Genomic DNA, 14,077 nt, shown 5'->3' with positions numbered 1-14,077 from the left:
CACTTTCTTAATAATTATCCAAGCACGCTGACAAAATTGGTGTTACATTGTACAACCAAAGACAATATAATTATTGTAATGTCTTTGGTACAACCTAAGTAGTTCTATAAATTGGTCTATAAGTGGTCTCTTTATTTTAAGCAAATTTACCTAATAAGGTTCCTATTTTCCGATGGTACAAATTATTTCGATATACATATTTAACAACTAAGGTATTTATTTGTTCACGTTGTTAAGCTTGGTGCAAAAGATTATAGAACTCATCGTCAGCATTATCACACAAGTCCACAGCTTAGGGAAATCAACGAAATGGGTGCATATACAAATATAAAAAACAACTCTTTGTAAAGCAAACAATACGAAATAGGCGATGCTCCAACAAGAGCCTCCGCTAAAGCTAATCCACCCATTCCACACAGAGTTTGATGTCTGTTTTGGGCATCAAGAGCAGGCGTCGGTTGTCGTACTCTACGGGAATCGTGGTTTCCGCAGATGGAGCATATCTGTGCATCCTTAGCAGAGCCACTAGACCTACCAGTAGCTGCTGCTCTGCGAAGCGAGCTGCTATGCATCCTCGCAAGCCATTACCAAAAGGCAGGAACGCGGTTGCCGGGCGGGATTGCTTAGCCTCTTCTTCAAATCGCTCCGGATAGAACTGTTCGGGATTCTCATATATTTCGGGATCTCTGTGTATAGCCGCCGTGGGAATCAGCACATTGTTGCCCTTGGCAATTACAAACACCGATCCGGGAACTTCGTATTCTTTGGTAGCCCGGCGCAGAAGGAAGGGATGTGGCGTGTGCAGGCGAAGCGTTTCTAAAAAGGAGGACAATTTAATGTAAACTAAACAGTATAGTAGCTTCGTATTGTAATAGCTATACAATGTATATAATCGTTTGTTATAAAAGTCAGATAGACAGCTTTTCATTACTTTACCCGTTCTTGCTACATACCATTCAGGACTTGCTTCGTAAACCTGAGCTCTCTTAGGCACTCCGGTGTCACTTGGCCACCATGCTGTTCCAGAGTCCTATTAATCTCGAGCCTGGTTCGATTCTGCAGATCAGGCTGGCGGGCCAACTCGTAGAGGCAGAACGCCAGGGTGGCATTCAGGGGGCCCAAACCAGCCAGAACGAAGCCAAAGGCTTGGGCCGCAATCTCGATGTCGGTTAGCGGCTTTTCCGCGTTGGAATATAGCTGCAGGAGAGTCTGCAGTGGCTGGCGATCCCTCCTTCGATGCTCCTGCAACTGCGACAGGGCCACCTTTTGGAAGTAAGCTGTAGCAGGTTCTGCGTAGCTCTTGTACTGTAGAAGCCGAGCGATGAGCGGGAACTGCAGTGCCAGGTAAGCCTGCCACAGCTTAAAGTCCGCCCAGTAGTTGCGTGTCCAGTTCGCGAAGTCCACGTTTTCCTGTCCCACTAGTCCAAAGGCCATTGACGCCATAACTTCTGTATTATAGGCACCCACGATTTCGCTTATATTAAGAGTTTGATGGCTCTTTTCGCCCAGGTCCCTTTGAATTCTGGAGGAGATTTGGGACAGTCTGACCAGAAGTTTCTGCATGTTAGCCGGTGTAAAAACCTCTGCAGATTTGGCGTGCAATGACCGCCATTTGTGACCGTCCAGCTGAAGGAGATTATCTGACAGTGGTTCTGCACTGGGATTGCTATAAAGGCCTCGGGAGGTAAAGTGTCCCGCGTCGGTAAATATTATTTGGTGGACTAGCTTCAGGTCAAGCGCCAAGATAAACGGCTTGAGGCAAGCGTAGAATCCCACAAACGGCGCTTTGCCCTTGTATGCGTTGTAGATATCCAACAGGGCGTCCTGGGCATGTCTCTTCCCGCTCACCACGCCCTTGATGTTGCCCCATAAGAACTTGGGCTTTTCGTGCAGAATTCCCCGCCGCTTCCAGTAGCCCAGACTGATCTTGACCAGGGCGTAGAACACGGACAACGCACCCAAGGCGGTGAGCAGAGCGCGGTGCATTAGATCCATGCTCACTTAGCTCTCTTTTCCGGCTTTTACAATAAATTCGCGCTGCTTGGTAAGTTTAACAGCTGGCAGTAGCTGCTTGTCGAGGTTCTGTGGCTCAATGCCGCTGGCTTATCAGCGCCATTATCGTGCGGTTCGATTCAATAATTGATAAAGTCCATTGAGTAGCGGCCGCTAAAATGGAAGAGAAACGTGGCTATAAGGCAACTTGCAATAAGTAATGGTAATCAAGAGCTGAGCGGGGTTTATTTTTAAAACAGGTACGAAGAGTTGCGACTACGGCTGCAAGATGAGACAGAGGTTGTATGTGCTGCTGGGGAACTCGTCAACGGGCACCCAACGGACGTAGCCCTGATCTATTAACTGCTGTCGGTTGGGCACGCCTTTGAAATGTGGATCCTAAAAAGGGCAGCGAGTGATGAGTTTACCAGTTCATAATATGAGGTAATCCGCTGACTCACCACCACCTGCAAGAAGATGCGACCTCGTGCACTGCAATGGTAGCCGGTAATGGCTTTGGAGGCGGTGTCACCCAGACCACCCATGGCGATGAAGCCTTGGTACTTCTCAAAATAGCTCCATATCTGGCCAAGAATCTCCGCCGAGCTGAGCTCCTTGGCGTGAAGAATCTTGCAGGGCACCTGGTGAAGCACATCGATCACGTAGAACTCCTCGAGCGTGCCAATCCAATCGCGCGAGCCCACGAACTGTGGACTCTTATCGCCGAGGGCCACCAGGATCTGCTGAATCTCCCGGATGGAAGGCACATGACCGCTTAAACCCCGTCGACGCTGGAGCCAGGAAATAGCCGATTGCAGGGTGCGGTAGCCACAGCCCCAGCCAGCATCCTGGTGGCCATCGCATCCGTAGTGAAAGTAGTTAAAGCCACCGCGGGTAACCAGTGTCCGCCCGCCCTCAGTGGGCGTGGTCAGCGCGCTTTGCAGATCCTCTAGAAGTGGATATGCATAGTCCTTTGGCACAATTTTCAAGGTCGCCGTGGAGGAGTCTCCAAAATCTTCTGCATTTTTTTCCGTCGCCATAGGAATATTTATTGAAACTGGGTAGTTTTAAAGCCTACGCCTGCTTCTCCTGCTCCTTTTGTTTGTTGTTTATTTACCTTGTATTGTGAAAGTGAAATCGCAGCAGAGAAATTGGAATGTTTTTTTGGCCTGGCTAGAGATGGCACAAGCTGAATCGTCATGCACCAATGACGAAATATCAAAATACTGCGACAATTAAATTAATCAATATATAAATGTGTGATGATGATGAGAGGTTATTGCTCCTAAATCCTAAAAAAAAAATACATTTTTATATTAAACCAAAATTAGCATGGCCTCTCTAGGAAGTCCAAAACATTCAACAGTCGAACTATCGATAACAGCCCGCTTCTGTCGTCGAAATTTAAACGCACTTATTTGGGGTTTTCTCTTATTTCTCATGCATTTCAAATTTTATTTGAATTATCAAATGTACATTATTGTGTTAAAAATTCATTAATATGTTTTCGCATTTACGTGTGTGTGTAGGTTTTTCAACGCTTTATATATTAACACCATTTCTCTTAAATTGTGCTCGTTTAATTTATAGTTTTTGGTTTATAATAATTGTTAAAATTTTTAGCACTCCACGACTGTGATTTCAAAAATTGAAATATTTGCATTATTGAGTTTCAACTATTTTTGAATTGCTGATTGTTACTGAGTTGCAGTTTTGTTAATGTTTAAAAGTTAGCTTAAAAATGCATTGGATCGCAGAGTTTTACAATAAATAGATAGTTGTTGCAATGTGTGTCTGTGCACCAATTAAAATACCTTAATTACATTGTGCGCCTAAATGTTTAGTTAGCTTTTTGTTTTTGGTGTGTGCCAGCAACGGTTTAAAAAGAGTTCGATTCAAAATTATAAGTACAATCATAAAATACATTTATGAAATATATTTAGCGATATCACCACGATTTGTTGTTATTGTGCTCTTAAAAATCATGTAACAGAAAAGATTAATATGCTAAATTTTTAATATTATTATATTTATACGTATATATTATGTATGTTATAAATATTCATACGATTTGTGATTTTCCCTCACTACATCGGATTCTCCTCATAAATGCAGTCAAAATACGCTTGCGTCTAAAAAATACATTCTGCTCCTCTCGTGTTCGCGTGTTCCAGTGTGCTTAACATCTCAATCTGCACTTTCTTCTTACCAAACTACAGTCAAGTCTACATCTGAATCGTTGCTTTGGGGTGAAAACTACTATTTCCTCGGGTTTTAAGTGTTTCTGTGTGGGTAAGGGTGGGCTGCAATTTAAAAAACATGCACTAATAGTGGCAAACATTTATCTTTGGCTTTTTGGAATAATGCAACGACAGTGAATCTCAAATGGGTTAGTTTTATTACAATTTAACAAAAAAAGCCATTAAATAGTAAAGTGGAATTACGGACAGCCCAATAAAAATTGTTGCATTGTTACCAATAAGATCTAACGTTCCTTTTGTTAAGATATATAGCATTTTCCAAAGATAACTGCTTACCCCTAACGTACTTATGTTTTGTTCAATCGTACAAATCGACCCATCCTACTGTGAGGCATCCTGCGGTGCTGGGATAAATGCAATGACAGTCCCCCTTTTTCTTACAAGGTGCAATATTCGGTTAGAATGGGTATAGACTTTAGCAGCTCGTTGATGTTATGCTGTTCCAGATGCGCCACCAGCTGTTCGGAAGACTTGAGCAAGTTCACGCAGTTCTGCAGATTCTCGACAATCTCCTTGGTCATGGTGTCCGACGACTTGCTGATGAGCTCGGCAAGCTTCTTGCCGACCTCGCACTTGACCAGCTCGTCCTGCAGCCGCTGGGCTTGCGCCGCCTCACTCGCCTGCGACAGGTACACCACGGACAGGATGCACAAAGCAATTAGAGCCTCATTCTGCATCACCAGGTGCTGAGCCGTGAGCATGCTGACCATGGCCTCAACGGTTCCCTCGTTGGCAAGGAACTCGCTTAGGCTACTGCGATCGTAGTCCTGGGTTAGTGGGATCTTGTCGGCAATCTGTTCGGCGGGTGCATCGCCTTTGCGTGGCAGTGCGTATGCGATTTTGCTCAGGTAGGCGTGCTTGATTAGCCAGGCCATGAGGCGCAAAGACTCTCCGGTGACGCCAGCATAGTCCGACGATTTGCTCCAGTGCACCAGCTGCTCGATCAGTGTTTTGTTCTTCAGCAGCTCCAGTGCGAGTTTCTCTGGAAAACCAAATGTTAGTGATGCGGATCGCATACATTTATTGCTACTACTAACCCTGTCCGTCGACGGTCATGCGAAGCGTGCCCAGCAGTTTGAAGACGACTGGGGGCTGGTGTATTTCAAGCATGGGAAGAATCGTCTGTACCAGGCCAGCCTGGATTACCGCGTTTTTGTTTGGCTTCGGGATGACCAGATTGCGCAGCGCGGAGAGAAGAGCGTGCTGCAGGCGCACATCGTCCTTGACGCCGTTGTTCTTGGCCAGCACTTTGAGCAGCTTGGTCATGGTCTGCTGCTCCACAAAGTAGATGCAGTGGCTATCGGTGCGCGCAAAGTTTCCCAAGGCCAGCACGCCGGTGGTTAGCAGATCGATGTCCGTCGAGTCCAGCCAATCGACCATGTTCTTCAGCAACGGCGTGGTGTATAAATAGTGCATTGAGTCATCTAGAACAACAAAAGAACAATTAGTTTCTAAACGGGGATTTAAAGGGAAAACCTTTCAAAATTAATCAAAAAAAACATTTCACTATGGATATTCTCTATTATATACTCCGAAACTTACCACCAGTAAGGATTAATACGATGAGTTCGCAGGCGAGCTTCATCAGCGCTCTGGCCTCACTTGTGCTGGCCAGAGTTTTGTACTTTTCCAGCAGGTTGTAGATGGTTTCACACAGACCGTCCTTGGCCAAAATAAGCTTGACTTCGTCACTCTCCGCCTGGTAATGGAGCAACTCCAGGCACATCTCGGCAAGATCGGGATTTGTGGAAGCGGCCAGAATGCGAGACAGCTGGATATTCAGGGAGGAATCAAAGTTTAGATCCGCCACGTTTTCGGTGAGTATACTGAGAAGTGGAAGCGTGTTGAGCAGCAGATCCTCATGCTGTTCCACATTGGAGGCGCCAATGTCTATGATCCCTTGCAGCTTCTTCATCACGCCCAGCTCCATGGCCCGCTTGGCCAAGCCCTCGCCTCCGAGCAGATAGTTGGACAACAGACCCCCACGTACTTTGATGAACTGCGCCGCATTGGCCGCGTCCTCGATGGTTGTGATGTCCAGCAGTCGCAGCAAAACAGCGTCACCCTCCAGCTCGAGAATTAAATCTCTGGCCTCGTCGTTTAAGTAGCAAATGTTACCCAGAGCCCGACATATCTGTATAGGCAGCTCCATACTGCCGTCGGGCGTGGGCACGTGGCGCAAACACTCCAGAAATGCGGCTATTATATTCCGCTTGGTGAACTTTTTGCGCTGCACCTCTGACTTGGTGATCTCTGCAATGCACTTGGCTGCCTCCTTGCGCACGTTTGTGTCGTCGCACTTGGTCAGGCCCAGAAAGCACTCCGCCAGCTCGTGCTTATCGAAAAGTTTGGGATCCTTCGTGGCCGAGATCTCGCAGAGCAAGTTGGTCGTGTTCGCCGCACTGACGCTGGTCGTCTTCAGTTGTTCAATCAACTCGTCGATTTCAGCTGTGAAAAACGGTAAAGAATCGACATTGGTTATGCTGCTTATTTAAACAATCTTAGGGTCGGCTTGTTCTATGTTTATACCCGTTACTAGTAGAGTAAAAGGCTATACTAGATTCGTTGAAAAGTATGTAACAGGCAGAAGGAAGCGTTTTCGACTATATAAAGTATATATATTCTTGATCAGGATCAGTAGCCGAGTCGATCTGGCCATATCCGTATGAACGTCGAGATCTCAGGAACTACAAAAGCTAGAAAGTTGAGATTAAGCATACAGACTACAGGGACATAGACGCAGCGCAAGTTTGTCGATTCATGTTGCCACGCCCACTCTAACGCCCACAAACCGCCTAAAACTGCCACGCCCACACTTTTGAAAAATGTCAGACAAATGCTTTCAAAGCATATTATGGGTTTGTGGCCTGGCACAAAAAAACGTTCCTTATACAGGAATAGAAAGCGTTTTTGTGTTTTTGCAACTCCAGTTCGAATCGTTTTTAAGACATTGGAAACTCGTTAAGCGTGTGTCACATTAAAGCTTAATTTTTCCTAACAAACAGATGGCTCAAGTTATAAGAGGACCCAGGATGGCGAACGATTTACATGAGTCCTGTTCACGGACAAATAAAAGGGAAAACAGTATTGTGATGATGATGATATTGAGGTTTAGGTTTACTTATTCTACATAAACGCATTGGAAATGAGATTTACAGCAGATTTTCTTGTAAATATAATATTAGTGGGCATGAATGGATTCTAAAATGATAAAACTTGGTATTACTATTACATAATGAATTTTAAAGAAATTACCCATACCCAAAATATATAATATATTTCTTAAATTTCAATTTCAGATATTAGAAAAAAAAAAACTATTACCAACATTATCATAATATTATTATTTCAGTCCGACCTTTCCTGCCGCCAAGTACACACGCTGGAAATTACATTCCAATAGGACGAGGGACACTGGACGAAGGGCAAGAGCCAGACTCCGGCGCTCCACAACTGGCGACAGTTGGTGGCAACAGCAACAGCAACATTGTGGACTGGGTTAGCAATTGAACAAACTTTGTGGAGCATAAATAATGAATAAGTAAAACAAAAAGCAAAGAAAACCCTTCAGCCGGGCGGGCAATCGTCGTCATCATCAACCACATCATCAACGGAGGCAGCATTCACGATTTGGCATAGAAACAGCAACAAAGGACGCAACAGCAGCAGCTAAAGCTAAAGCAGGATGCAAAAGAGCACACTAACTCCCAGACAAGTTGCACTTAGAAATGTAACCCCAACTAAAGAGAACACAAGTGCACTGGCTGCATTCGAGGGTACCGACTTTAAGGTACCCTAATGGTGAAGGTACAAAACACCAATTCCTTTAAAACAATTTGTACAACATAAGATTGTCCAATAACATAATAGAATACACATTCAAAGGCTGCATCCGTGTGTAACGACTTTGAGATACACTAACGTAAGGGGCTAACCATCGGTTAAAATATTAGTCTAATTACTAATTCCTTATCCGCCTGTTGAATATATCGAACTCCATTTCAGATTAGTAGTTAATGTTATCCTCGAATTTCGAAAAGATTTTAGTTCATCGTCGACGAAGAACTATCTTGAGAAAGAAAATGTTTGGTTTGTTGACTTAAGACTAAAATTGTGGTCACCATCACTTACACAAATTATGATGTCAGCGGTAAAATTTATTGAAATACAATTTTCACACTTTTCGAAAAAAAAATTGGTTTGAATACCTAAGGAATAAATAGTATATGGATATAATTATAATTATCTTCATATCCCTACAAAGCGATTTCAAAAAAGACCCTCCCATTCGGCCTTTATAGGTAGCTCCCCTCTTAAACTGTCTTATTCCATACGAAAACTTGTAGAAGTATATCAGATGTTGCCATACAAATTTCCATACAATTAGGAGCCCAATATACCTTTCAAATGGAAACGCACCGTGGAAATGTGTATATACATTACGGGATGCATCTGCATATCCAGGTAAAGGGGAATGTTGTATTTGTTTGCCCGACGCAGCTGACTGAATGCAATTGGACAGGTGGCAGAGTCCCACCGAAGTGGCAGGTTGACAGGGGTGAGGGATGCATGAGGACAGGTGCTGTGGCAGTGGCAATAGTAGCGTCACTTCCGTCTGACAGGAGGTGGCCCAGACCAGACCTCCTTAATGCGTCTCGGTTGCTGCTTCACCGCCTTTTGCGTGCCTCCGAATGTTTGCTTCGGTAACTGGTACTCGCTGGTATTCAGAGTATGCCACTCGTTCATCCGCCCACCCATCTATCCAGCCATCAATCCATCCATTCCGTTCGAGTTCCGTGGCAAGTTCGTTAGCTTTACGCTGCGGAAGCGGGATTCGTTCGAGGCATTTATACGTCTGAATTTCTGGGGCAATGGCTTTATGTTATTTTCGTATTTTCTTTTTTCTGGGTATGATTGGGGACTATGGCCTGCGTTTTATTTGCAGTCCGTAGTGGTTTTTTATTTTCTCCATTTAACGATTCACCGACTTTGGCCATATACAAAAATAGCAAAAAGCAAACGGCACAGAAATCAGAAAAACTAGTGCAAACTTATTGTTGCTGCATGTTTAATTCATGTGCAACTTGCTACGCTAATGTCGGTTTTAGTTGTATTGTTGCTTTTTGGGCCTCTTGCCAACGAAAAATTCGGAAAATGTGGGTTAAGTTAGAGAAAGAGGCCTGGCACAAAAAATGGTAGCCATGGGAACCGTATAATACAACGAAATGATTTTGCATGGATAACTGGGTGATGTAAGTGAAATGCTGTTAATACTTAATAGCTTCTGCGATTGGGTAATCGTTGCTGAAAGTTTAAGTTGCTGAAAAGTTTAAGCATAAGCTCTCAGACAAAACTGTTGGACATTTTAAAGATACAATTACTGATTCATTTCAATTAAATATACCAATCGCAATGTACAATATACGAACTATATAATAAAAGCATTTTATATTTTTATAAGATACTCTTTATTTGCACAGTGCATTAATCCTTAGACTATCAGTGTTGCTAGACCTCCTTCAAAGACTCATTCTCCAAAAGCAGTGGACTGTGACTAGACCTTCCTAGCTGGAGTAACGCCCTGCAGGCAGGAGTGGGCATGTGGCCAACATGCTGGAGCAACTTCTGGTTGTTTCCCTGTCTCGCCCTAAGAAACAGAGTATCCCCTGGAAGCAGATGTAATTTGAAGTGCTGGTATTGGACAAAGTTTTATAGTCCTCACTCAAACTCCGCTCTCGCCTGCACCTCTGTGTGAGGTCCGAGATGTAAACTTCCTCGATTTCTACTTCCAGTTTGGCCAACTGATGTTCTGTGTATTTGGACAGATCTGTCGGGTTCATGTAGTAGGCAACATGCTTCGTCTGACTTAGCCGACGAAAGCTGTGGGTTCTAAAGAAGATTGGACCTGTATACAGCCGTCTCAGCACCCGAGTGAGTCTGGAACTCACCTGGTTGGCGTGAAACTGTAAGCAGGAGCGGCTGTGATGTAGTGCATAGTGACGAAGAGGAAAACCAGAGCAGCCACCACTCCGATGACGAGTTGCTCTGTTTGGTAGAGTGACTGTCGCTGAGGCATCCGCTGATTGGCCCCCTGATAAGGCCGTCGAAAAGCGGCTCCCTGATCGGAATAATCTTCCTCAGGGATTTCGCTTTCCCCGCAATAATCCTTGTAATCTGAGCGATCCTGGTCGTGGCAGTCACCCACTGCCGTTGCTATGTTGTACTCAATTCTTTTTTGACAGTCCGTGAGGCAGTCAGCAGCCTCGCTGATCCGGCGAAAGGCCTGCTCAGCCCCAGGGGATTTATTCTTGTCCGGATGGAGACGCAGGGCCAGCTTGTGGTAGGCCCGCTTCACCTCCGAGTAGGTGGCATAGTGAGAGATGCGCAGCACCTCGTAGTGATTTCGGCATTGCAGAACCTTCTGCACCACGTCCAGCATCGCGAGAGTGAATCCGTGGGGCAGGGCGTCAGATTGGCGAGTTGGGCCTATGGTCCGCTGGGCCTCGCCCTTCAGTCTGAGTCTCACGAGGATGTTCTTGAGCTCTAGTAGCGCCATGATCTCCTCGTGATCTTGTAAGCCATCCAGACCTTCGTTGATCCGCCTCAGAGCCTGCTCGTAGTGTCCCAGACACAGGTCACTCACCACGTTGTCGATGAACAGGTGCCTCCTCCGGTGCATTGTGGAGCTGTCGTCCTCCGGTTCCTGGTTCCTTTATCCTCCTTCCCAGCAGCGTGAGTAGACAAAAAAGGATACTTTTTTCTCTGTTCGTTTGTAAACTTGAAATTTTGGTTGGTTTCTCTGTGACAATCCACTGAGTTGGTGGAGTCAATAAAGATTTTATGTATTGTATTGTAGGTATGTATGTATGTATGTATTTGTATGTCAAACCAATTTTTGTGAACACTTGAGAAAAGATAACTTAATTTTAATTTCTCATGTACATTTAATTTATGCAGACTTTAAGGTCTTGTCAGGTGCCGTGTAAATACCAACGATTTTACGAACTTAAGTTGACACAAATATAAGTTGCATTTTGTATGGCTTCGTTTAACGTTTAAAACGGATAAATTAAAAGTTTGCAGACAAGTTTTTCACTTCAAAAGGCACTTGAAGCACAAAAGTTAAAACGTACTCTCGAACGTTTGGGGAATCCCCCAAAATGCTAACCCCCTTTTGGCTCCAAGAAGTATGCTGCACAACTTGTCAAGGAGGCAAAACCTCCTCCGCAAAGTTAATTGAAATTAATTTCTATGCCAATTTGAATAGGGCACAAACTCAATTAAAACAGAGCTAGCCACCCCACATTTTCATCTTTTCTCCGCCCTGCTCGCCTCATTCATTCTCAAGGCCATTAGAAGGGCCAAAATCTTATTAGCAGTAAAAAGAATAAAGCGAGTGGAGGGTGGGCAGGGAAATCACAAGTCACCCAGCTGAATCTGAGGCAAATGAAGCAACGACGCCGGAATACGCAAGAAGAAGGTGGAAGGGGGCAATAAATTCGGGGCCGGGTAAACTACAATAACAGCCAGCTAATCTGGGTAAGCTGCGTGGAACGAATGAAAAAGCCCAAAATAATAACAATAACAATAAAGAGGCAGCAGCTCCGGAATTTGGAATCTGGCGAGGGGAGCGGCCTGTTTTGGCAGCTGATATCGTCGCCATTATCAGAGTCTGAGCTCTGGGGTTGATAGAAGCCACAGCCGCAAGAACAGCAGTCAAATTGTGTCGAAGACGCTGAGCGAAATCGTCGACAAATGCAGTCACAAAGGACCAATTAAAGTCCAAAGTGACTGAGCCGCAGGGAGGACATGGCAACCATCTCGCAGCTGGGATCTGCACAGGGAGGAAATACAACTGCGAAGATAAAAGAAAGTGGTACTGGTACCAAGAATGTCAGAATATGGCATTCATTTCATTGAAATAATAGACATTCGCTTTCATATTTAACTATCAGATTTATATTTTTATTTCCAACATCCTTGAACTTTAAAGATGGCCTTTCATTCGATTTCAAAACATTCTATAACATAGTAATATCAAATCAAATTCCGCCAAAGGTGTATCCCAAGAGAAACTAGTTTTTAAGAATATAATACACATTTTGTACTTATCCTCCCGGATATACCAAAGTATTTATTAACTATTAAAAGTTCCGAATTGCAGGTCTCAAAAACGCTCTATTCAGCAAAACTTTGCAAGCATTCACATACATTTGAATATATGGTTACAAAGGCCACGGATTGTTTTCAGTGTGCAAATGGGTCTCGCTACGCTGGGCGCAGCTGGGGGGTTACATGGACAAGTGAGGAATACAGTGGTGTGGGGATTGAGATGCACCACCGCCCCAGAGAAAGGGGACGTTTTGAGGCCGGGATTGCCGGCGCGTTCAAGTGCTGTTTGTTGTCGTTCTGCACAGGTTCCCCTCGGGAAAGGGTATACAAACAGTACAGTCTGTGGGCAGTGTTTATGTGTTGACTCTGTGCAGTGCCGTTTGAAAACCAAGAAGTTTAGAGACTTGTTTACGATTAACATTTCCCATTGGTGACTGACCCAAATATAGACTCAGTGCGTAGTATTTATTTAGTTATACATCTAAGAAACACCAGGATTATTATGTTTCCATTTCGAAGCACATTAGCATGTATAACTAAAACATGCCATCACGGGTATGATAGTTTTGCAATTCACATAATAAATATTATAATGTTACGCGTGTCTCGTAAAGGTTCTGTCATCAATCAACAAAGGTGGAACTGATTTCTCCATGTGCATTAATTCTGTGTTTCGTTTGTTATATCACCCCCCCAGGGGATAAAACGAATTGTGAGGACTGTGGGGAGTGTTGAGACACGCCGGTAAACCTGGCACCTCGCAGAAGGCATATTCTCATTTATTAATGCGTCGTCACTGCTGTTCCCAGTTCCCATTCCTATTCCCATTTCTATTCCCATTCCGCCAGTGCTGCGGTGGAGTGGAAGGAAGTGGAAGGTGCGTGCCAAACGGTGCTGGCCGATGTCTCAGCCGCACTTAGATCCCGCCAGAACTACCGGGGCCATTAATGGATAAAAAAAACCAGAATTTCTGATTGGGAAGCGCTGACACTGTTGGTCGCGATAAGTGGGTGCGCGCAGCAGCAGGAGCACTGCACCTGCCTAATCCCACCGGCCCACTGTGCAAGAAGTGGGGAGCGTAGGTATTGATTTTTCTCACATGTCTCCGGCAAACACTCATCTTGTCTAGGGAGCCGTACCGCACCGCCCCCACCCCACTTCCCCTGCTCGGAGCAACTCCCTCCGACACCTGGCAGCGATTTCGAAGTCTTCGCAGCTCGTAAATGCTGCACTGCAGCCATAAAACGGCCCTGCAATGACTCGCATGAGTTGCGTTTGTTTATGCAATGGAAAAGGAATCCGGGGTCTGCTGTATGTTGTATGGGATGCTCCATAGGCGGAGAAATGCCCCGATGTTACTCACTCGCCATGTTTGCCGCCTTTGTTGATTATTCCGCTGCTGCTTCTTCCGCTCCCAGTCACCGAGGTTTTGGCTTTTTTTGTTCTGTGGCTGCGTTTCCAGGCACGTTGTATCACTGTTAACTGTAACACTGCTGATGGGCTAATGGCTGCTGCTCGTAACTGAACACATTTCACGGCTTTCTTCCAGTCGCGTCTCCGTACAACTTTCGTAATATCCGTATAATCCGTGTAATCTGTATTTTTCGAGTCGCGTTCACACGTTCACCCGCACCAACTGCAATTATAGTGTGACCGCAGCGCTATAGACGCAAGATACCGCGCATGAGTATCGCCATATCGATGCTTCTACA

At 44.9% G+C, this 14,077-nt stretch overlaps 4 protein-coding genes and 1 long non-coding RNA gene across 7 annotated transcripts; 1 reads left to right on the top strand and 4 right to left on the bottom strand.

Moving 5' to 3' along the window:
- Positions 1 to 119: 119 nt before the first annotated feature.
- On the bottom strand, positions 120 to 3,258 carry LOC122621309 (probable cytochrome P450 6u1). Its single transcript, XM_043799143.1, has 3 exons — positions 3,110 to 3,258; positions 954 to 2,166; positions 120 to 816 (listed from the first exon to the last, which is right to left on the bottom strand). The coding sequence occupies exons 2-3, from the start codon at positions 1,993 to 1,995 to the stop codon at positions 398 to 400; spliced, it is 1,461 nt and encodes a 486-aa protein (XP_043655078.1). The 5' UTR covers positions 1,996 to 2,166; positions 3,110 to 3,258; the 3' UTR covers positions 120 to 397.
- LOC122621421 (probable Ufm1-specific protease 1) lies at positions 2,182 to 3,103 on the bottom strand. The gene is made up of 2 exons (XM_043799277.1): positions 2,454 to 3,103; positions 2,182 to 2,391 (listed from the first exon to the last, which is right to left on the bottom strand). Exons 1-2 carry the CDS (start codon positions 3,030 to 3,032, stop codon positions 2,269 to 2,271), a joined length of 702 nt encoding a protein of 233 aa, XP_043655212.1. The 5' UTR covers positions 3,033 to 3,103; the 3' UTR covers positions 2,182 to 2,268.
- Positions 3,259 to 3,991: 733 nt separating the features above from the next.
- LOC122621289 (rap1 GTPase-GDP dissociation stimulator 1) lies at positions 3,992 to 14,014 on the bottom strand. Of its 2 annotated transcripts, XR_006326206.1 has the most exons (5): positions 13,729 to 14,014; positions 5,796 to 6,701; positions 5,291 to 5,677; positions 4,541 to 5,235; positions 3,992 to 4,295 (listed from the first exon to the last, which is right to left on the bottom strand). XR_006326206.1 is itself a non-coding variant. In XM_043799114.1 (4 exons), exons 1-4 carry the CDS (start codon positions 13,733 to 13,735, stop codon positions 4,631 to 4,633), a joined length of 1,905 nt encoding a protein of 634 aa, XP_043655049.1. In that variant the 5' UTR covers positions 13,736 to 14,014; the 3' UTR covers positions 3,992 to 4,630. The 2 variants fall into 2 exon arrangements, 1 of the variants encoding a protein (XP_043655049.1); XM_043799114.1 differs by having other exon boundaries at positions 3,992 to 5,235.
- On the top strand, positions 5,712 to 8,296 carry LOC122621613. 2 transcript variants are annotated; one of them, XR_006326228.1, is made up of 4 exons: positions 5,712 to 5,800; positions 5,869 to 6,070; positions 7,606 to 7,751; positions 7,808 to 8,296. It is a non-coding gene; the product is annotated as an uncharacterized LOC122621613 (long non-coding RNA). The 2 variants fall into 2 exon arrangements; XR_006326227.1 differs by having other exon boundaries at positions 7,606 to 8,290.
- LOC122621342 (dnaJ homolog subfamily B member 12) lies at positions 9,703 to 11,141 on the bottom strand. The gene is made up of 3 exons (XM_043799180.1): positions 10,202 to 11,141; positions 9,976 to 10,142; positions 9,703 to 9,919 (listed from the first exon to the last, which is right to left on the bottom strand). The coding sequence occupies exons 1-3, from the start codon at positions 10,930 to 10,932 to the stop codon at positions 9,762 to 9,764; spliced, it is 1,056 nt and encodes a 351-aa protein (XP_043655115.1). The 5' UTR covers positions 10,933 to 11,141; the 3' UTR covers positions 9,703 to 9,761.
- Positions 14,015 to 14,077: the final 63 nt, after the last annotated feature.

This window comes from Drosophila teissieri, chromosome 2L, assembly GCF_016746235.2.
Source record: "Drosophila teissieri strain GT53w chromosome 2L, Prin_Dtei_1.1, whole genome shotgun sequence".
NCBI lineage: Eukaryota > Metazoa > Arthropoda > Insecta > Diptera > Drosophilidae > Drosophila > Drosophila teissieri.
This window is presented reverse-complemented; position numbering and strand designations above follow the sequence as displayed.